The following is a 23,308-nucleotide window of genomic DNA, read 5'->3' on the forward strand; positions in this document are numbered from 1 at the left end:
TCATTGCTTTACTGATCTCTCTCTCTCTCTACAATTATCGGCCCCGCTTGAGTTCTGGTAAAATAAAAAATGAGGTTTATTGGATTGAGGCTGTACCGAGCTCTTGAAATATGAATAGCTTTAATTAAAAGCGACTGGCATTGCCATCTGGCCCTCTGTATCCGGCTTCTCTAATGAAGTGAGTGTACACGCAGTGTTAATTTATTTATTTATCTGTTTGTTTGCTAATGGCCAAGTAGCTAAGACAAACTTGAGAGGTACAAGTAAAATGTACAGTTAACAAATATTATTTTTTTAGCACTACAAGTGAGTTTGTTGCTTTTTCCTCATTTTTCTTTTCCTCAACAAGTAAAAAAATCCAAAGAGCCATTTTCGATCTGTGACTGTTTTTACATAAACCTATAATAAACCTTCTGGACAATGGAAAGGTTCTACGGATCGCAAAGGTTCTCAATGGGACCATACACTACACACATGCACAAGCAGATACTACTATTTAATGACAATTCTAGTAATTTCTCAATAATAATAAAAAAAAAAAACAGTTTCTTTACCATTTTTTGTGTGTCTTAATTTTTGTGTAAATGACTAAAATCAAAGCAAAATAACACGGCAAATATCAAGGCAATCCAATACAATCTTTCCTATCTACACCTATCGTTGTGGAAAGCTGAAAAGTGAACCCTGAAGCACAACAAAAACCTGTCATTTGTATTGATTCATAAACGGATCTGAAGTGATCATTTCAGTTCCCATCATCTCCAATTGCACTACCATTGTGCTTTTACTGATCCGAGAGCAGCTGTTGATTATATGAGGTTATATTCAGCCAGATCTCAATTCTTGCTTTGAGACATATTATACACCCAGTATCTGTCCGCAGTCATTATAAGATTACAGAAACACTTAAAGCCTAACAAGCAGACTCTAGAGACAGACGTCTCCAGGGTTCAAATGGTGGTCAGAGATTTTTGCACAGTGTTCCTCTAGAGAAAGCCTATCTTTATCACTGGCAAATGCTCCAGTGTCTCTAAGGAAAATAAAGCATTGTCTTTCTATCTGTTTGTCTGTCTATCGTAATGAAACTACAAAGTTACAGGATAATAACATCTAAGTGATGATGTCGGAAAGCAGAAAAACCCTTGGGGAGAGAAGATGGATGCAAGTCCCATGGTTCAGCGCAGGAGAGTGAAGAAAGAGAAGGAAGAGATAAGAACGAGGAGTAGAGCAAATGTATTGACTGGATGATCATCGATTGACAACGAGCAAGTCGAAGAGCGGGATTTTTCCAGAGAGTCAATCAGTCTCTCTCCCACTCGCTCGCCCACACTGTCTTTCACAGGTACATTCATGTGCGCATTAAAGGAGGAAATATCTAATCGTTATTTACTGTCGATATGTTATATGTTTGTGCAGCGTGTGCTGCAATTGCCATTTGTTCGTGCAAGAGAAAGAGAAATTGAAAAAAGAGTGGGAGAGAGGGTAAAAGAGAGAGAGAGAGCGTCTGTTTTGGAAAACCCATCTTCCCAGCAGGGTTTCTTCATTAGGGGGACGCCCAGTTCCTGCCATGACCTTAATCCCAAAACAAACAAACACACTCACAACAAAAAACCTCACCAGGATCCCAATCACACACATCCTTCACAAGCATAATGACCACAATTACAGACCTTCACTGATTCTTTCTTTCAAGTGATGGCATTTTGCCCATCTGTTAACTACAGGGGTGTCTGGGCGTGTGTGTGTGTGTGTGTGTGTATGTGTCTGTATGATCTCCCGTCCATATTTTAATTGACTCCAGGTTATCAGAGCTGTAATACAGCATTAGGGAAGCAGCACTGTGAGGGGCAATGACTGCCATTTAACCGACTTAATTAAGTGCTTTCCATAAGAAGGACACTGAGAATGTTACCCATTCAACATGGAAAAACCTGCAACATTCTATGGTGTCTTGTTGTGCTAAAGACGGAGCAAGACGACCTTGTTTCATTTTCTGAAAAAAAAAAAAAAAAAAAAAAAGAAAAAAAAAACATGATTAAGCACAGCTTGCAGTGTTGCAACTAAGCTAGTAAAAAATAAATAATAAAGCTGTCTTCTTGGAAAACACATATATTGAACAAATACTGAAATTTTCGGCTGACAAATAACACTTGTTTTGGTTTTGAAAACAATTCACATTTATTTATAAAAAAGGCGTATTTTATCTAATCTCACTGAAATACATATGGGCATATAACATGCACTTATAGAAGATGCATATTCTTTATAAAACCAAATGATTTGACATACAATATGAACTTTAAAGTTAATTATTTAATTAGTTTAATTAGGATGTTTCTATCGAATGAATTACCGCATCTGTCAACGGATAACATGCTTATTAAATATGAACCTGATCATTTATATAATCACCTATATGCATTTACAAGTTTATATATATAAAAAAAATCTGAATACACAAGAAAAAGAAAATTTTTGACCCCATGTAAACTAGGGGTACTATTGCAAACTATTTTAAATCTAAAAATAACAAAGTAAAAAGTATCCATTTTATTAGATCTGTAAACCACATTAATGAGTAACTTCTAAAATCAAAAGGCCACCTTGTGTATAAAACGCATCTGTATTTTAATGTTAAGGCATTGAAAGGTAAATATCTCCAAATTACACTCAAGAGCTATGATCGCACACTTAAAAGTGAGTATGGATGTTGTCTAAGTCCCCTGAGAGAGCATTAAAAGCATTAAATGAACCTAACACCAACCCAAAAGACTCTCTCAAAGCGGAACTAACCCACAGCATGCCTAAGCCAATTATAGAGCCAAACACACACACACACACGCTCAGGACATCTCTGTCATGAAAGAGACATTGACAGCAACTTTACTGGGTCGCAAGTGTGACCGGCTGTGTATTTGAGTGTGTATGAGTCTCTGTGTGTGATGTTTGATAATGCATGAGCCCAGCAGAGCACATCAGCTTTGAAAAATTTCAGCGTCAACTTCTAACTGCATTGAATGCATAAGCTATTGTACTAATGTTGGCTTCTGCTCAGTTCTAAGCTGAACATAGTCTCCTGACTTTTCTATTTTCCCCATATCTCTCCCTCTCTAAACCCCTCTCACACACTTACACACACACACTGATTCTCCTAAAGATTGGGAGCAGCGGGGTGAGGCATCTCTTTTATTTATCAGAAAGTGATTCATCTGTTTGTTTGTATCTGCCCTTGAAAGATCTTACAAGAAAGATAGAATGGAACAGGAAGAGAGGGAAAAGGCAGAGACGTGAGGAGGCAAGAAAAAATGAACATGGGAGAGAAGAGAGTCAGAAAGACAAAAGCTGATCATTAAATGATTACTAATAAAAAAACATCATAGAGAATGTGTGTGCCTGTGCATTGATCCATCCAAATGTCCGTAACTTCCTGGAACTGTACCGTTTGAAACTGAAAAAAATGCAATGATAGCACAATCGGATTCATCATTAACTTTCCTAACCTTGGAAATATTGACAATGCAATGGCGAAGTCTTTTGATAATATAAAATATATAAACCACGCACGTCACAAATTAGACTATAAACAGCTTTTCAATACCCATCAGCGTATGTTACCTTTATTTCCTCTCCTGCTTAGAACTGACTGATGGCCAAATTCACAGTTTTGATCTAATCAGCCTTGCATCGATCTCCTAGTGACCAATTATTTTTAGCTTAGTCTGAATTAGAGCCAGACTTTAATTGAGGCTAATTTGGTACAGAAGTGTCTAAATGCAAAGGCTTCAGATCCTAAGCAGCAAGTGGGCTAAAACAACTTGCCTTCGACGAAGCCTATTTAATCTACATTTAGGCCAATGTTCTCTTGCAATGTTTGCAATAAAGTTAAAAAATCGAATTTTAGACTTTAGACTCAGTTCGACCTTCAACCTCCAACAAACCATGAGGTTTTAGTGTCACACAACCCATCTCAATGAGGTAACGCAATACGCAAGACAAAATTTAGTGCTATGGACCTGATAACTTGACTCTAAGAGAAACACTCGTTCCTGCTCTTCTAACATGTACTCCGATGAGCAAGCAGAATAGACATTCCACAGAAAATGGCATGCCGAGCTCACACAATACGCACCTGTCGTTGGTAAAGTATCAAATGTGGACAAGACAGCCCTTAATGTTTGACAACTGCTACCGAATACCTCCCCAACAGTAGCTCCATTGATAGAGACCCAACATCGGTTGGTTGGTCATTAACAATGGAGGTAACTGTTGACCACAGAGAGCTACTACGAGGGATAGGTAACTCAGCCACAAAGAAACTAGATACACGCTTTTACTGTTCAAGCCCTTTCACCTGTTAAACCCCCTACAATTTAAAGAGTGTGATAGGCATGGCAGGATATCGTACTGACAGCGATTACTGTAAAATGGCCAAAATTACTCACGCGCAAACTGTTCCTCACAGCGGCACAGTAAAACTCAAGAAAATTACATTTTAATCTATTTATCTGGTACACAAGCAAATCTCTTGTGAACTGATGTTTCGAAGATGAGTTATGTCTCCAATGAAGCAGCCCTGACCTCATCTGATGCTTCGAGAAAAGAGTTTTCAAGCTAACAAGAAGGCTATGCTACGTTAACCGACCTTTAGCTCTTACTGGGTAAACACAGCAAAATAAATAATAACGAACTATGTATATGTGTGTGTGTGTGTGTGTGTGTGTGTGTGTGTTAATGCAGATACTTATGAGCTGCTGAGCCAGTCACACTAAACACTACAATCACAGATTCATACTTAGCATGTAAGACAAACCTAGCAATTCCCGCCTATTCAGACTTTTCTATTCATATCTGCGAATAACCCAGCATCTGTAAATCTGTAGTGTCAGCGTAGCTGTGTGTGAGTGTGTGGCCTCTTGAGAGAATTTTCCTATCTTGTTGACTGATGAGTATGTCTCTTTTTATTTAGCTGTTTAGCTTAACTCTGACTTATCTTTTTTTTTTTGTGTTTGCCCCTACCATTTTCCATATGCTCTGCCTCACCGACACTGCCATCGGGCGTAGTCCTCTCATAGGCGTCTTCAGGTAGAGGGAGGGCACCTAGTCTGGGGCCGGACGAGCTCTTGCTGCTGGGCGTCTCCGACTCCTCCAGGCCACTGTCGTAGCAGCTCTGCAGCGAGCCCTGGTGCGGGTCCTGTGGCTGGCTCACCACCGAGAAGGTCACTCGGCGGAACGGCTACAAGAGAAGAGATTGCTGGGGGTCACTGGACTGAAGAGGTCGAAGAAGAGGGGTTGATGGGTAGTTTTTTGTGGGGGGGGTGTGGGTGGGATAATTCTGAGTGAAAGTACTTCGCTGTAGCACTAGTTAGATTAGCGCACTGCGCTACATGCTACAAAATGACACAAACAGTAACTGGATTAATGTCTACACGTAGCTTGAAAGCAGCGCCCGCCAAGCCAAGCTAAAAAAAAAGAAGCAAAAAACAAAACAATACTAATGAGCTTCACAGCACTTGTTTAATGATTCTCACATGAACAAAAAATGGTAGGATAGTAAGTTCAATGCCCACAGGAGTAAGTACAGATGCCAAACTTGGCATTGCGGTTTAAATATAGCGGCGGAGGTCTGAAGGACGTCAAAGTCTCCTTGTGTGGTTTACTTTATAGCAAAAACAGGACAAGAGGAGCAAGTATGGTCCCGATGGGAAATAGAATGGAACACATGGCTACGGGCTAATAAACAAGCGCATGGATCCGCACACACATTTTTCAAAGTAACTAAAGAACAAATAGGTGAAAGGATGCACACAGGAGTAATAAACTGGTACACGGAGGCTCGTGTGAATTTGTGCTCTGCGCTCTGAACCTTTGATTTTCATTTCCTCTTTCTCTCGGGTTGTCTCAATTGAGAAATGGCACAAAAGACAGCAAGATCGGAGGAGATGACTGACAGCGAGCCGGGAAGGGAGACAAATTTTTTCGGTCTGTGCTGAGATCCAGCAAAAAAAAAAAAAAAAAAAAAAGGGAGCTGGGAGACAAATTAAACTAGGAAGGACATGAAGTCTACTTGATATGGTTCATTTCATTAAAGAGAACCAGATATTCATGAAATCAAGTACTATTTTTATACTTGTTTTCTGCTGTTATCAAAGCGAGACGTCTTGCTACAGTGGTATACTGATATCCTTTAGGACTTTTTTTGAAATGGGAAAATGAATTTCTCGCCCTGATTTAACCGTTTCGGTAGAGGAAGACTGGGTTAAGCAAGAAGAGGACTTTTTGTCCTTCATATCCCAATGAAATACATTAAGATAAGGAGTGCATATGGGCTCTGAGCTAAATGAGCGGCTGGAGGAGCGAGAGAAAATCAGAGCACGAGAAAGAGCGAAAGAGAGGGAGAGAGAGCTGAAAGGTGGAAATTAAATTTTGATAATTTAACTAGCATTGGAGCCTTGTAATTAAACCATTGACTCTTCCTGTCTGAGTAAGTGAAAGCAAAGGGAAAAAAGAAGAGAAGACAATGGAGGAGAAGTGATCTCTCCACCCTCCCATCATTCTTTCTGTGTCTCACTCTCTAGCCTATTACTTACTCAAATTATCCTACACTGATCGTCGGTGGTGGTGTTTAGTCTCTCTCTCTCTGTATATGTGTGTGTGTGTGTTAAAACATAATTCAACACAGTTCAAAGAAAACATGTTATTGTTTATGATGTCAGAATATAGTTTCCTATTTCTAGGAAATAGTTTTATGTAGATTTTTTTTCTCTATATTGTAAATTATTAATTAATCAAAACTGCATTATATTTAATGTTTTTTCTCCCTTAAAGTTAAGATGCTAAACTAAGCTCTCTAATTAAAAGAATACAAAAAAAAAAACAAATAATAATAAAAAAAAAGGACAGTGTAAGCTTCATACAATATGTAACAGCAGTCTTTCTATCCAACAAGGGGACGCTGGTCTATAAAAGGTTGCAGACCCTGGCTCTAAATAAATATAAATACCAACAACAACTGCAGCGAAAAGTTCGACTGATGCATTAAATAGACACTAACAAAGCAGCAGCATCTCTAAGTGTTTGCCTCTGGCCTTCTCCCCGCTGCCCCACTTCCTGTCACTGCACATTTTCTTTCAGGAATATTAAACAAGACGGAGCACCATCATTCACTCCTCTTTTTCTTTCCAACTCGCTGCCTTTCAGACTGAGTGGCCTAACACTCATCATTACTCCAAATTGTCCCTTTAATTTGACACGTCGCCATAATCTCGGCATTTGTATTCTGTCAGGTTAGTAGGGCCTGCCTTTCGATGTAAAGAAGTGCACACACCAGCGCGTGCAGCGCGCACACACACGCACCACCCACAAATGGCTGTTTAACATCTATGCGTGTAAAACAAACATGCATACGCGCATATCCAATGCGTCATTCGTTTTTCTGTAACATGGCCTTGAACTAAATGAGAAATGAGTCTAAGCACTGACGAATATTTACTATGTCAACACCACAATAGCCGATACCTAAAATATACTAATAACAGTAAAGAAGCCACTTGCATGCATTTGGCATTTGTTCATATGCTGCATTCATTTATTTATTTATCTCCCTCATTTCTCTGGCTAATGTAGAAATCTTGGCAATAAATCACGTTTCCATGTAATTACAATCAACATTCAACAAATGAATTGAAATAAATATTCATAGGCTAAAAAATTCACTTTGGATAGTCAAACATTTGTTGCATAATTAAATAGAAGCCCACAGGGGGTCTCGCTATTGCACTGAAATAACGGATCAAAATGATGTTTATGTATCAAAGCGCCATTCTCTCTCTCTACCTCCGAAATGAAATGGCTGCCTCTGCAGCTAAGTGTGACAGCAATCAAAGTCCCACACTGAAGAGTTGAGGCTTAAATTACCCACAAATGAACTGAACTTTAGATAAATTGGTAGAGTGCGGCATTATGCTTGGTGCAAATGCGATTTTCAAATATAAGAGTCGATGAATGTCATGCATGAAGAATGGGATGGGAAAGTGGTTGGCCATGCAAGGATAGATAGATTGGTTTATTGATTGAGCATTGATTGGCTGGGCTTCCCTACCGAGGAAGCAGCTTTATGAAGGACGGATTTAATTAAATCTCGCACATATATTTGTACATTCATCCTTTTATGCCATTCTAAGTCATCCTATGTAGGTTGAAAAGCTGTAAGACCCCCTGATGAGATGCACGTGGCTTTCATTTCTGCTGGACAAATAGCCTTTGTGAACTTCTTTGAAAAAATGGAGGTCAGGTTCTGGCTGTTTCTGATAACAAGTTGCTCAATAGCAAAATGTGTCGCAATTTCCTTGAATTCAAATATATACAAATATAAATTCAAATATGTTTTTTCTTTTCTCGCTAGCAGTGCGGCCTATTGCTTGTGCATTAATAACACGATATATAAAGAGGGATATTTGGGGCAATGCATTCTAAATATTGAATGTGCAGAGATGGAAACTGAAGTGCTGTTCAAAAACAATGCAACAAGAACGCATGTGATTTTAACTGGGTTTAATCAGCATAGGTGGAAATACTACACTAAAAAAAAGAACACACAGCGGATTTGCATTCATTTCAAAAGTAACTCTATTCTGTAAACAAGCTAATTTTCTGTCTCTTCAAACCCCCTTTTTTTTCTTCTTTACTATCTTATTTTGTGTGTGTGTGTGTGTGTGTGTGTGTGTGTGTGTGTGTGTGTGTGTATTCGCTTATCTTGGGTGTATGTGGGTAGTGGAATGACCTATATCCATGAACCATGAAGAGCAGTGGTTTAGCCAAAAACACAAACTCTAAAGCCTCCTGTGTCTTTCTGCAATCAAGCAGACAAGAGAGGAAAGGAGAAAATGAGCTGAAGGAAGGGAAGAAATACCACTGGATGAGATAATACAGCAGACAGGAAGAAAATGCAACTCGTGTGGTTAGTTTGGTAGATGTGCTGGGTGCGGTTAGTACCGTAAACAAGAAGATTAATCAGTCATCGGTGTCGAGACGTGATGGCCTGGTGCTATATCCTGTAATTAACCTCTGTTCAAATTTTCATAAGCACCCTCAGGCTGAACCTCAGACTGCTATCTGATCAAGCTGCCACTGTACACAACAGCCCAAGGGTAATGCTACTGTAGGTCAAAATAACCTGCAAAGCATTTCTACAATGTGCTACAGGTTGTTCTCATATTTAGGCTGAATGGCTAATCTACAAGCAAGCCCTGTGAGTGTGCCAAGAGTGAAAGATAAGCTTTTTGATGTTTCGATATTCACATAGTTGATTCTAAGCAAAAAGATAAGGATTATGTATGTATTATGTATGACTAAGCTACAGAGTCTTCTTACTGATCATTTTTTGATAGTATATACACCATTTTATTTATTATCATTTGATAATATAACAATTATTACACTATAAACTGCGATTATACACTGCAATTATTATATTAAGGTGATTTTTTTTTTTATATTTATTGTATTTGTATTTATTTCCTTTATTTACTTTTTAGCACAATCAATTAATTTAGACATTACGATTAGCTTTTTGATTTTTATACTGTAAATGTATTCGTACTGCATCAAATGAATATATTAATTTAAAAATAATAAGCAAGTGAAGAAACAACAACAAAAACATCTATACGAAGTGGTTTAATTAGGTTTAATATGACAGTAAGTTAAGTATTAACAGTATTGATTTTTACAGGTCAGATCTGGTAGGAATATATCCTTAAGCTAACAATTGCATTGTATTAATACATATTATGTAAAATGAAATACATTAAACAAATCTGCTGAATTAAAAATAGCAAGCACGTAAATTGACATATCGAATTAAATGCGTTTTAATTCAATCTTAATAAAAAATAGAATAGGAAAAAAGGCTTATTAATGTATCAGTATTCATCTATGTACAAACCCCTACGGTTCCTACCTGGATACTATTCAGAATTTTCTGGATTTTTCCAAATCTTGATAAGATGAAAAAGTCATGTATATTCTCGCACACACTAAACCTCACAAGTCTAAAAGAGCGCAACACGTTAAGAAAGGAATGTGTCTGCGTGTTTAAAGGACTAACAGAGCCGCTGGTGAGGAGGTCAGGGAGTTTTGTTTATCCTGGAGCTTGGGGAGGCTCAGGTGTCTGCTTTGTCTTAAGGGATGACTGGCGCTGGTCAAGCTTCATTTCTCTTCAGCCTTCCTGCCTATGAGGACCTCCAGATGGGCTCTAGACCTCCTGAGACCTACTGGAGTTTAGCCAGGTCTGAGGTCTCTCTGGCAAGGCATACATCAACACACCTCACTGCAGGCGCTGAAAACTTCCAGGGCGGATTTTACCACCCGACCACTTCCATCAGCAGAGTGTACTTTTGATATCTTACCCAGGACTGTTGTGTTTCAGTCCAGCGGGCTTACTCCGAAGGACCCCTGAACACACTCGAGCTGAGCCACAGCAAACATTAAACAGTTTGGCCACTTTTGAGGCCCTCCTTTGATTGCAGTCCACATGTCTACAGCTTTATACCGGGGGGCTCTTTAATCATTTTTAACCCATCAGTTGCCCTCTCCGTGGACGAGCCTCGAGCTTAACTGATGAGCACTTCAAGAGTATTCTTTTAAAAAGAAATACAAAGCCCTCAAACACTGAAAAAAAAAACACACAAGTTTTCTCCTTTCTTATCCGCTTCGTCTGAAGTTCTTCAGATAATACCTTCAGAGTACATCTTTGAATGTAATCCTTTTGGAAGGCACTGAGGCATAGATATCTCACCTGGCCTGATCATTCATTCATTCATCTACCCATTTTTTCTTGTCATCCACTCCACCTCACACTCTCGGCAACAGCATAGTGATGCATCACTTCTTGCCGTTCCAGTCCATTTCCTCTCAGGCCAACTTCGCCTTTCCACATGCCAAGTGTTCCAGATGTTCGTGCCTTTGCCAAACAAAACACTGAGGATGTTAGTCACTGTAGTGAAATTAGCCGCCCTTGTTTATCAGCGTTCATACATTCTTAATCAAGAAGGCAGCATTTATATGTGGAGCAGAAAGCTTACCGTTCATCAGAACTTCTCTTGATCCTCAGATTTTTCTTTTATATATCCGCAACGAAAGCACTGTTGCAGTGCGCCTTTTTAAAAATTCATTTTTTTGCTCTTGTTCTAGTTGAAAATTGAGGAGCAGTGCTGCCTCGGTATCTTTAAGCCTCCTCAGGTACATCTTATTCCTGGTTTTATGATTGTGGTATCTTAAAACTCTATAAAACTCTGTGATGTTGTTCCCAAAAGTAAGATTATTACTATTATTGTCCCCATTTGGAGGAAGGATGGGTTATATTCCGCACGAACGCTTGTAAAAGTGGAGGAAATTTTTTTAGGTCGATGGTCCTGCAAGATAAAATAAACTTCCTTTACTCCACCTTTACATTGTTCCTATTAACATTTCAGAAGTCGCATTAACATTCCTGACGACAACTGAAAAGATGAAGGGGGGGAAAAAAAGCGCAGACAGATGGGAACCTCAAAACATTTCTCTGTGCTCTTTTCTTAAAATCCTAGCTAAACTTTTAATTGCTCTTTAAGCGGTGGATTAAGCCAGAACATATTCCGAAGGGATGATGCGACGGCTTCAAAGGCTTAGCCGACCTCTGACCTTCGCTCCATGAGAAGGAACAATACCTCCAGGGTGCTGCTTCACGCTCAAGATCCCGAACACACTTGGCTTTTAAGAGAGTTTAGCGATAAATACACACCACAGACGTTATACACCGGCACGATTTTTGTAATTCATGACGCTACACAAATAATGGATTTTGTATGCACGCTGTGCTTTTTGTTTTGGCTCTAAATTCGAAATGTGTTTTTCTCCATTTTATGTTTTTTTTTTTATCTTGTCCCCAATATTTCTCTCTGTCAGGAGTGAAAGGGATATGCAGTTTCCTGTTCTGGTGCCGAATATCTAACCTCATCGGGGCAAATCCATTATCATCGCACGCTGAAATGGATTACGGTCTCGGGTATCCATCAAACTTACAAAAATGCTTTCAGGTGCCTTTCCTAACAGGATAATGTAGGAAAGTTGAACTCCATTTTAACTTTGAAACGCACACGCAAACAAACAAACGTGCGCTCATCTAACTCACAGACAATCTGGCTTTGACTTACGTGATCATGTTACAAAAAATTTCAGACGATCTCCTTCAGCTCAAAGGACGCTATCTTCACCCTTCTTGTGAGTCCCTGCATCCGTCAATCATCGACCAATGACACTGCTCTACAAGAAGCGTGCAGGACTCACTGTAACGCCGAGCAGTCAATCTGACAACTGACCCACTAATGTCACTAAGTGACAGGCGTAATCGCCACGGCTACGGTAGTCGGAGGTGACAGAGGCCTAAGAGTCAGCGAAAGTGCAGGCTGTAAACATCCTGAGGGCGGACGGGATATCGTAACTCGGACCGTAGAAGGAGCGTCGTCTCTCCTGAGAAAATATCTGGCAGCGTAATGAAAAAAAGTCCACACAGACTGAGGAGAGAAATGACAAAACAGAGTACGCGTTCACACCTCAGCTGGATTATGATTGACACATGACTGCTCTAACAAAGCACAGAGTGCTGTTCCCTGGCAGGCCGCATTATCTACATCATAAGCACTAGTCTATTAAATACATCTGCAAACAGTGAAGCTGTCAAGATGGCAAATAATACATAACAGTGATACATCTCTTAGAGTTTTAGGGGATTGTGAAAAATGCGCTGTTTCTGAGAAAATATTTAACCTGCTGAGCATAAATGTGAGGAAACCGAGACGCTATTGTGGACTACTACGGCGTAGCTGGTGTTGTTGAAAGGAAACAAGGATTTCATTAAAGAGAGCAACATTTATAGCCCTATTGGGGACTTGGGGAAAATTGTTTGACAAAAGTTCTTTGTAATTTCAGTCCTGTCTCAGTCAAACATGTATGCGCTGTTCTCGCATAACCTTGATCAAAGTTATGAAACTAATTATCTAGTTTTTTGGCTAAGTCGAGGAGAAATCTATTCTCGACTGCACGAAAATGTCTGCAATGGTGAATATCGTATTTTTAAAACACTCCTGCTCATTTATTTTGACCTTTATTAAAGTCCATAACTAAACTTTTTTTTTCGTAGACTGGATGGTGTTAATCAAAAGTTTCTGAAAAACAGAAGTCAGTCACAGAGTGTTCAGAACGGCGACTGAAGCAGAAAAAAAACTGACAAAAAATCTGATAAATAAAAAATCGATTCAAATAATTCAGATTTTTCGATTTCAATGGATCGCTGTTTTCACATCTGTGCAGCAAAAAAAAAAAAAAAAAAAAAAACTTAAGCAGCACTGTTTCAACATTGACAAAAATATGCACCCAATTAGCTTATTAAAATGATTTCTGAAGGATCATGAGACACTTATAGTAAGACTTGCAGTAATGGTTGCAGAAAATTCAGCTTTTCTATTCTAGGAATTGATTGCAAACTAAATAAATAAGTAAATTATGCCGACAGACAGTTATTACAGTTATGAAATATAGAGATATAGTAATAAAACACTTATTTGTAATATAATGGTAGACTTCCCCTCACCCCCAATAAAAAAACAACAACAAAACATATAAGCCTTTAAACATTAGCATATATGTCTATTTTATACTACAATGAGTATGAGTATGAGTTTTCATGAGGCTTCCTTAGTAAAATATTAAAAGAACCCCAATTCTATTTAAATATAAATGTCCTCTTAATAACTGTATCCCAAATGCTGTTTAGAAAACTAATCTTGTCTGAATAGCACTCATGTTTAGTTTCAATACTTTATAACAGTCGCACTAGTAATTAAGCTATGTCATGTTCTAGAAATAATTAGTCAAATTAAGATCAACACGAAATGTTTCATACTCTCGATTCTCATTTTCTGTATTTTTTTCTTCTATAGACGCTTTAAACGAGCAGTAAATGCATGCCATTAACAAGATGACTATCCAAATAAGCTCATTTGGGTTTCAAATCTCTGCTGCACATATTTTTCTCCTGTTTTGTGTCCTCGTATTGTTTTTTTTATTTTTTTTTTATTATTCTCATGGTGCTAAACAAACAAACAAACACGTTCAGTGTCCTGGCTTCCTAAAGGAACACACAATAATGTGTAAAGACGGACCGACGTGGCGAGAAAAACAGCGAGAGAGAAGAGGCTTGGCATGATTTAAACACAAACCCAGGATGTTTTGTCAAATTTCTCCCCCGTCCTCAAACACGTGCGTATGTACGCTCCACCTTTTTCTATACTGTTTTGTTTTCTTTCCTTTACCTTTTTTCATTCACTTCATTTCCTGTGTAACAGAGGACCTTTCGGCGGACTGGAGCAAAAGAAGGCGTTTATCATGAATAAATCAATGTCAATGTGACAGAAAAGCAAAACTCCATTTCCGGGGGCTGTGGACACATTACTCAAAACATCCCTGCCGTGTCACCCTCAAACGTACACACATACATTCGCTCACACGTTGTCATTGCGACGTCCTTCATCAGCAGACTGACTCCCCTGTTTAGACAGAACGGGCCATTTGAGAGTCTCAGCCCAGGTCCAGAAGACAATTATGATAGCTACGATTAAGAAAACAATTATTCCTGAGAAGTAATTATCCTCTAATGTTTGAACAAACAGAAGCAGAGAGAGAGAGAGAGAGAGAGAGAAAGAAAGAGCCCAGGGCCGTTTGAGATTAGCCTGGTGTTCACACTGTGATGGCCATTACATACAGGGGTGGTGAAGAAGTGATCAAACTACCGATGTTACAATCTAACGCGCGCCAATTCACTCTCAGATAGAAACGGCCCTCCGGTGACGTGACTCGACACACGCGGCTGTTCCCGTGCAATTACTTTTTTTTGCTAAAATATGCATATATTCATAACAAACACATCGGAAGCGCTACGTTCCGTCCTAGCTGCTAATTTCCACCGTCACTTTATAAAAATAATTAATTAATTAATTTAAAATAAAATTAAAGTAAAACAGATACAGCAGGGAAAGGAGGAGGAAAAAAATCCGGAGCTCCGGAAATTAAATGCAATCATTTCGGTAAATGTGGAAGAAATAAGAAAAAAAAAAAAAGAATAAATAGTAATAATAAATGAAATTAATAAAAACAAGATGAAAGGATGTTATCAGCAGTTGCTTTGCATACGAGGGGATGTGAACGAACGCAAAAACGTATCTGGGTTTGGCTCTTGTCCAGACAAATCCTGTGAGTTTTCTTTTGGCCCTGAGGCAAAATATAATAATAATAATATTTTTTTAAAATGAAATAAAATAATAATAATAAAATCATTTGAGAGCTAGTGATGAAGTACCTTCTTTTTACAGACAAGGTCAATTTCCTCTATGAGCTGTAATGAGACTGTCTCTATCCACAATAATCATACTTCACACAGATTCAGTGTCAATGCAGTGTTTTGCTTTTTTATTCATTTTCTATCTTAAGTTGTGTTATTTTATACTTTATCTACTATCTATCTATATATATATATATATCTATATATATATCTATCTATCTATCTATATATATATATATATATATATATATATATATATATATATATATATATATATATATATATATATATATATATATATATACACACACACACACACACCCTTATATCACATTTTGTTGCTGTTATATATGTGCATATTAATATAAATTAATCTTCTCTCTCTCTCTCTCTCTCATAAAGGCATGCCTTTACCTTCTCGAAAATAATTTTTCATTTTTACTAGTAAACACGTATACTTTAAAGATTTCATTTATTTAAACTCCATTTCTCCTCTATCCTTTTTTTTTTTTTTTGCATTTGCTGTATGTCTGGCAAGTAACAAAGAATCTCTCGTATCGCCGAGACGCTGGGTGTAAGTGAGGCTTCAGACGGCTCCGGCTTCTTTCAACAATTTCGCTGGCCACAAAGACCCCCAAAAATCTCATCTCTACCGCTCGCCTGTCTTCGTTCCTTTCAAACAGGCATCTACGAGCCGGGCGAGATTTAGTTTCTCCAAAGATAGAAGGATAGCAGCTCCGCGCATCAGCCTGCTTCAAAGGGAGGTGCTATCAGACCCTGCCATCGCCATGGCAATGACGAAGATACCGATCCTAATCCCCATGTAAAAATGAAAACCCCCCGAGTGCCCGTGGGACTTCTTCGAGTACTTCGTTTCTCCGGCTCTCTCCCTCTTCTCCGGCTGTCTCAATTCCAGATCTAAGTCACTAAGATTAGACTGCACCTTAGCATGCTCTCGTTCCCACTTTCTCTAATTGAAATATTGGGAGTGTACTTTTTTTTTGTGGCTTTGGAGTTGTCGCTCTTAGCGGAAGCTGTCATTTTGTAGCGATCTGGGATCGGCCTCCTCTCCTGGTAAACAAGATAAAACAGGTAACTTAAAATCATACAGGGCGCCTGGATTTGTTTGAGTGCTAAATGTGTGGCTTCCATGTTGTCACTCTGTTGGGTTGACTCAATAGCTCCTTGCCCGAGGGCCACGGAGAGTCAAACGTATTATTAGCAGCGTGAAAACATCCCTGGGGCCAGCTAAACAAATAAGACACACACGCGATCCTGGAAAGATGGGAGCGAGACAAATGACAGAAAGGGAGCATTTCTAGATGAACTCACGATATTACAGAAGGGAACAAGTGTGAGTTCTTTATACATTTGAAGAACCGGGTGTGTCAAGTTCTTAGAAAAGTACACTATGCATCCTCGTTGGCTCCAAGTGATTTTGAAAAATATATTTTATTTTTATGTTTTCTTTTTAGAACATCATTTTTTAAAGAGATATCAGGTCAACTGATATAACGATTTGCCAATTATTTTAGTATCGGGGCCAATTCTCACTATTAACTAGTTGCTTATTAGCATGCCTGTTTTATTGGCTGTTTGTTAGTACTTATAAACGATTCTAAATTGCCACATTTTACTAATTTACCTAATCCTACCAACATTTTATAAAGCATAAGTAGCAATATAGGAGACTATTGAGGCAAAAGTCATAGTTAATTCTAAAATTTGCTAAAACTGGACCTTAAAATAAAGTTTGATGATAGTGTGACATATACATATATATATATATATATATATATATATATATATATATATATATATATATATTATTATGCACTTTTTTTTTCTTTTTGTTGAAAACCCCTTGAATACAAACATAAAATCTTACCCATTAGACCCGACCGTAGCCAGCTGCTCTATACGCCACTAAGAGATTCAACAGGTTGACAGGTTAATGGCCAAATGGACGAGAACAACTAGGTTGATCAAATGACAAAAGGGCCTTGCTGGCCAAGTAGACTGAACAGAGATAGACAGAGAGATAGGCAGAGAGAGAGAAAAAAAAGGAAAATGTTCCACCTGTTCCCAGACTACAGGTAATCACAATAAATTATGTAACGTGAGATGAAGAAAACAAGCATGGCGTAGTCTGAGCAAACACACACTAACACAAGTGTGTGTTACAGTTAAGCACAGGCCAGTTAGGTTATCATATTTATGTTCTACATTTATTAAGACATTAAGCCGTAAACAGCATTGCATATCATACAGTATGATGAACTCTACAGGTGTAAAACATGCAAAAAATGTCATAGTAAGATATTAGCAAAATGGAAAATTGTAATTAATAAATGATGGGTAGCTCGCGTTCCTTGAGGGAAGTGAACTAAACTATTCAAATCAGTGTCTGGACACGTGAATAAATCGCCATTAAAACAACTGACCCATTGTGGTTTTAAAAAACGCATTCAGCTTGTGCGTTTCAACACGCTTTGAACTTGACAAGCAGGTTTCTTTACCAAATCAAACGCGCCGACGTTTGCTCACACGCACACGCTTATCCTCTACTTCTTTGACAACACACATCAAGAGCACAGACAGCACATGCTGCACTTCTTAAATTACTATAATGAGGCATAGAATGAGGGTTAACACAGCCATATTAACGCTACCCGTCACGACTTGCCTGGATATCAAAGAAAAGGCGCTCTCAAATCATATATAAGTTCTCTCTTTACAAACCGTGCTAATGGAATTTAAATGGTGCTCTTACGAGTCGTATTAAAACTGGCAAATAACATATTTTTCATATTTAAATTTGCAACATGATCCATGCCTAGTCTACCGACTGGAATCAGAATCAGATGTTATTGCTTGTACGAGGAATCTGGCTTGGCGGGTGCTGACATTGGATAGAAATTAGGTTTGAAATGTATGCCAAAAGTAGACAGCAGTCCTCAAATGCTTAAATATGAGGGGTAAAAAGGCCAATCATAACACAGCGTAACCATTATGCACTGGGTAATGATTTATCTGCCTTGACATAGACACACGCTCACGCTCACACACACACACACACACACACACACACACACACACACGTCAGGCTGTTACCAGTACGCCTAAACAGGTTTTATCAATATTTTGCCCTGCACAATGTCCAAGACGCCATGACATCTTACATACAATAACAAAACTGGTGCCAGTGTGTTTGGAAATCAGTATCAAATACCATTCGAGATCACGGGACTGGTTTATCTAAACATACAACGGCCCCATTGAAACACCGGCGCTATTGTTTATTAAATGAAACTTGTTTAATGTATTACCGGATCAAATATCAGCATGTCTGCTAGTGTGTAAATGTCTTCTGACACATTGACTGTACCTGCTGTACATCAGTCTGCACATGTTCAACCGGACCGAGTTGGATACGACGCGCCGTCTGCTTTATGTCCCCAAGATGGAGGAGACAGGAAAGTTTATGCGTCGCAGTTATGCAGAAAGCTTAAGGCTCATTGTGGTTACATGTAGCAATAAATGGAATGGTGTGTGTACAAACAGGTTTTCAATAAAAACCCCAACAAATTCAAATCACAGAGGTGTGTATAAATATACATAAAGGTGCTGTTTATAAAGCAGCCCAGAGCATTTGAATAATCTCAACTGACTGTGTCCAGACAAAAACAAGGCCAGGTTGCAGGGTTTCTTCGCTGGTTTAAACTCTGCAGCATATGCAAACCAGACACCACCCGGCGCTTCCGAGACCAGCTTATATCTGTCACTTTATAAACCAACTGTGTGCTCCTAAAAGGTCACATACCTGCACGGCAGAGAAAAGTACTGCCGAATGAAGAAAATAAAATAAGACTAACGAAACTAATGCAATCTGTCTGCAAGATGAAACTCAACTGGAATGAGCTTTTTCCCCACTGCACTCGCACTGAACAACATGCGTGCATTTGTTAGTTGGAACCAATTCAAGCAGCAAAGTAAATGTTTAAACCGTGAGCGTATGCTTATACTGCACGCCACACCATATTTTAGATTTGTACAAATTCAGCAGGTGTGCAGCATTACTTGCTTCTATCTATACGGGCCGTATTTCCCGAAAGCATCGTAAAAAAATGTGTCCACCGGTTGTTTTCGCGATCAGTTTAGCTCACTATGCTAAAAATTCAATCCTGGCCAATATTAAAACTGTATTTTGTTTAAATGAATACAAATAAATAACACTTAAAATGTTTTTTTTTCTTATACACTCACATATCCAATAGCTGACTGACATCAACTGAATACATTTTGTCTTGATTTCAATGAGATTTCTTACTAGTTCCTTATTAGCATGCATATTACTCGAATATTAGCCATTTATTAGTAGCAATTAAGCAGGTGTTAATGTCTTATCTTGCACGACCTTCTCCTACATCCTACATAATACCTAAACCTAGCAACTACCTTACCGACTATTAATAAGAAGCAACAAATTGGGAATTTATTGAAGCAAAAGCTACAGTTAATAGTAAATAAGTGTTACTGATTTCCGTTTACTTTGTACAATAAACCATTTTGGTAGTGATTTAAATCCCTACTTATCACTACTCCTAAAGCACAGTCAGTTATGAAACAGCACTGTAACCCATTACGTTGGTTCGGGGGGAGATGTAAAGGGCCAGTGAGTCACTGGCTAATCTGCAGCGAGGGCATTCGCCACTGGATGTGTCACTCTAACATCTGCAGGTCATTTTATGGGCTGCAGCAATTAAAAATCCAAATGGCGCGCTTCTCTTTTTACATTCATTTCACCTTTAGCCTCATTTTTGGTCCTCCTACACCACACACATACACTCTCTTTTTTTTTTTCAAAGGGAATTAACAAGCTACTATTAATTTGAGTTCAGTGACTCTGCTTAAGCATGAGCTGGGGAAAGAAAAATGGGGGGTGAAGGGATGGAGGAAATGAGGAGAGAGAAAATCCTCAGCAGAATCCCCATGAATAAGTAATAGACCAGCTGTATGATTTTTCATAACTAAAAGAACGACAGACGAAGAAAATGTTCATCTCCAAGAGAGATTCCCTCTCTTCCAAGACAAATCCCCTGTTAACCCCTCACACGTGCTTCCCCCACCCCTCTCTCTCACACACACACACACACACACACACACTTGCACTGTACAGCAGGGCTGATGTCTGATGTCAAGCATCGCAGAAAACACCTGATCTTGAGTATCTGGAGGAGCATATGTGTGTGTTCAAAGCGTATGCGTACATGTGTGTGCGTCTGTCAGTGCTCAGTTAGATCTGTTGGATTAGCTAAGTTTAATTGGATATGAGGACCTTTCGTTGCCCCCTCATCACTTCTTTTGAGCAGAATTAAAATTAGCATAAGAAAAAAAAATGAAAAGGAAGCATTTGCTTATCTTGTGTTGTGCCAGCAATCAGCTCTTAAATGTGATCAGAATGTTTCCCCACTCTAATACGTTCATGCACGCTACATTAAACAGCGCATTTTATTGTATTATAGCTTCGCAACGAAACCTTTTTTGCTGACTTTGACTGATCTGGAACCAGCGTTTAAATCCTTTCCGCTCCTATCCTTCATTACAAAACAGCATCCAAAGCTGGGTCAGCCGAGGATCGTCTGAAAGCCCCGCAGAGACCGTGAAACCCCTCCTTCTGCAAACAAATATGGCTCACACTTCTCTGTTCTCTTTCATTTCATTTCTTTTTTTCCTATACGGAGGCTGTCGCTTTGGATCTATAGTCCGCGTGTGAGCTGCTCTATAATCTGTCCTTTTTCATTGTCTCGTGCTTTGTAGTATCTCATCAGCGCTCTTTCTAGTTTCATCAGCTATGAGCAGCTGACATTACACACTGAACAACACGAAGGCATGACCTGAGTGCAGAAAATACACATTTTCTGTATCAATATCAAGAGGTCAAGGTCCGGCTGGTGAGCATGACCCAGTTAGCCCTTTTTTGATAGATGCCATAACTACACACTCAACTCCACAACACCGTCCTCCACTGACGGCCGTTCAGACGCAGCTGTGCATTTTGAAGATATACAATTTAAATAGTATTTGTAGTGTTTTTATTCTTCCACTACTACTACTACTACTGCTGACATAATATTAATTTGTTAACACTATGTTATTTAAAGATTAAGCTTTGGATGAGGGTTTGGTTTAGGGCTATATCCATGTAGTTCACAATTTCCTAGTAATATTATAGTGAGCGGATGTAATGTGTAATAAAGTCACTGTGAAATACTAATTAAAAAAGCAAACAAAAGCAAACGGCAAATTTAAAACCCACCCCTGTTAGACTTAAAAATTAAATTAATTAATTAAAATAATATTAAATATTTTTTACTAAAATTTTAGAAAACATGACACAACTTTCAAAGCTGAATACCATAAATGTAAAGTTTTCAAATTAGATGCATGTATACGAGAAGTTGAGATAATGTCCAAGAAATACACAGTCAGTTGGTAGTTTACTTTAAATATCAGATATCATATAATAATAATAACAATAATTTATTATATTACAATAATAGTCTATATCTAAAATATGATATCAATATATTTGAAAATAGTATTTTATTAATGCACATAAAAATGTTAGATATTTCTCCCTTTCTTTGCTCTTTGACGTTACGGCTCAGTATAGTTGCTAGTCGGGTGTTCATAGCCACCTGCCAGTCAGCATTGTCACGACGTCATCAAAATCACTGATATTCTCGGCTAGCTGGCTATTTTCGAATAACAGTTGTTTTGCGTCAACCGTGCAACCGACATTGAGATGAATGCGGACGACAACTGCGGCTCAACAGACTGACACGACCAAACACACACACACACACTCACACACTCGAAACTCGAGCGCAATCACCGCACAATAAACAACGAACGTAAAACGAGCAAACATGTCGGGACAGAGGGGCGCGTATGCACGCACATTATGTAAATGTTCAAAAGCTGTAATTGTCAAACACCGCCTCTATATGAAAACGCTTTCAGGGTTTGTGTATGCGTGTGCAGTCGGAACTATTTGGATCGAGTTTCTCTGCACTGGCTCTCCTTGACACTCTGTTTATCAGTGTATGGCAGACGGAGGAAAAAAAAAAAAAAAAAAACATTAGATGTAATCGCAGAGAACGCTAGCCCAGAGCACACAGCGCATAAGATTTACATGACGACAAACAAATCAAAGCAAACATAAAATAACCCCAGACCAGACTGCCATGGGTTGTCTCACTGGGCTATACTTTGGCTAAAACTAGCAGGAAATAGCACAGAAATGCTAGTTTTTATACAGAAAGTAAAATCGATTCTACATTAATCCGAAATTACAATGGAAAGTGGGTCATTTGTATCAAAAGAGTCATTTGTTTCAAAATAAGGCTCAAGATAGCCAGAGAACTATTAAAACTATGATTTCCAAGGAAGTAATTCTTCTCAAAAGTACCACAATGGAGAAAAGGTGGTTTGCATCATGCTGTGTTATACTTTGTTTGTTTCCTCTGTCGTTATGACTGACAGTATCTGAACATTGAATATGTGTGGGTTGGATAAATGTGTGTGTGTGTGTGTGTGTGTGTGTGTGTGTGCGCTCCGACATTACTGATTAAGTAGCACTCACTGATGTCCGTGCTCAATCTTTGATCATTACACATCGCCGCCAGACCCTAAACAGAAAATCAGAAGGATGTTTTGCATGCAAAAAGAGGAAGAGGAAAAAGAGGAACCAAAAACAATCTCGCAAACAAGAGAGGGAACATAAAGAATAAGGGTTGCATAATTAGAGCTCTTTAATAAAGCATGAGCTGGAGAAAGCCGAGCCTCTTTGGGAGGAGGCAGAGAGCCTGGATACTCCTTTTAATGCTATCGATCGGGAAATGATGTGTGTGTGTTTGTGTCGGCGCATGTGTG

The 23,308-nt window shown here is 38.7% G+C and overlaps 1 protein-coding gene across 6 annotated transcripts in view; it reads right to left on the reverse strand.

Annotated features, from left to right (window-relative positions):
• The window catches only part of pcdh7b (protocadherin 7b), a 114,657-nt gene that overhangs the window by 51,183 nt on the left and 40,166 nt on the right, over nt 1-23,308 (reverse strand). For 2 of the 6 annotated variants that reach the window (XM_043244225.1, XM_043244229.1), the window contains exon 2: nt 5,041-5,233. The exons of 2 other annotated variants lie outside the window; for them this stretch is intronic. In XM_043244225.1, the coding sequence (XP_043100160.1) occupies nt 5,041-5,233 (193 nt within the window). Of the gene's footprint in view, nt 1-5,016; nt 5,234-23,308 lie in introns of all 6 variants that reach the window. 2 more of the 6 variants (XM_043244224.1, XM_043244228.1) reach the window with 1 other exon arrangement.

Source organism: Puntigrus tetrazona, chromosome 7 (genome assembly GCF_018831695.1).
Source record: "Puntigrus tetrazona isolate hp1 chromosome 7, ASM1883169v1, whole genome shotgun sequence".
Taxonomy (NCBI): domain Eukaryota; kingdom Metazoa; phylum Chordata; class Actinopteri; order Cypriniformes; family Cyprinidae; genus Puntigrus; species Puntigrus tetrazona.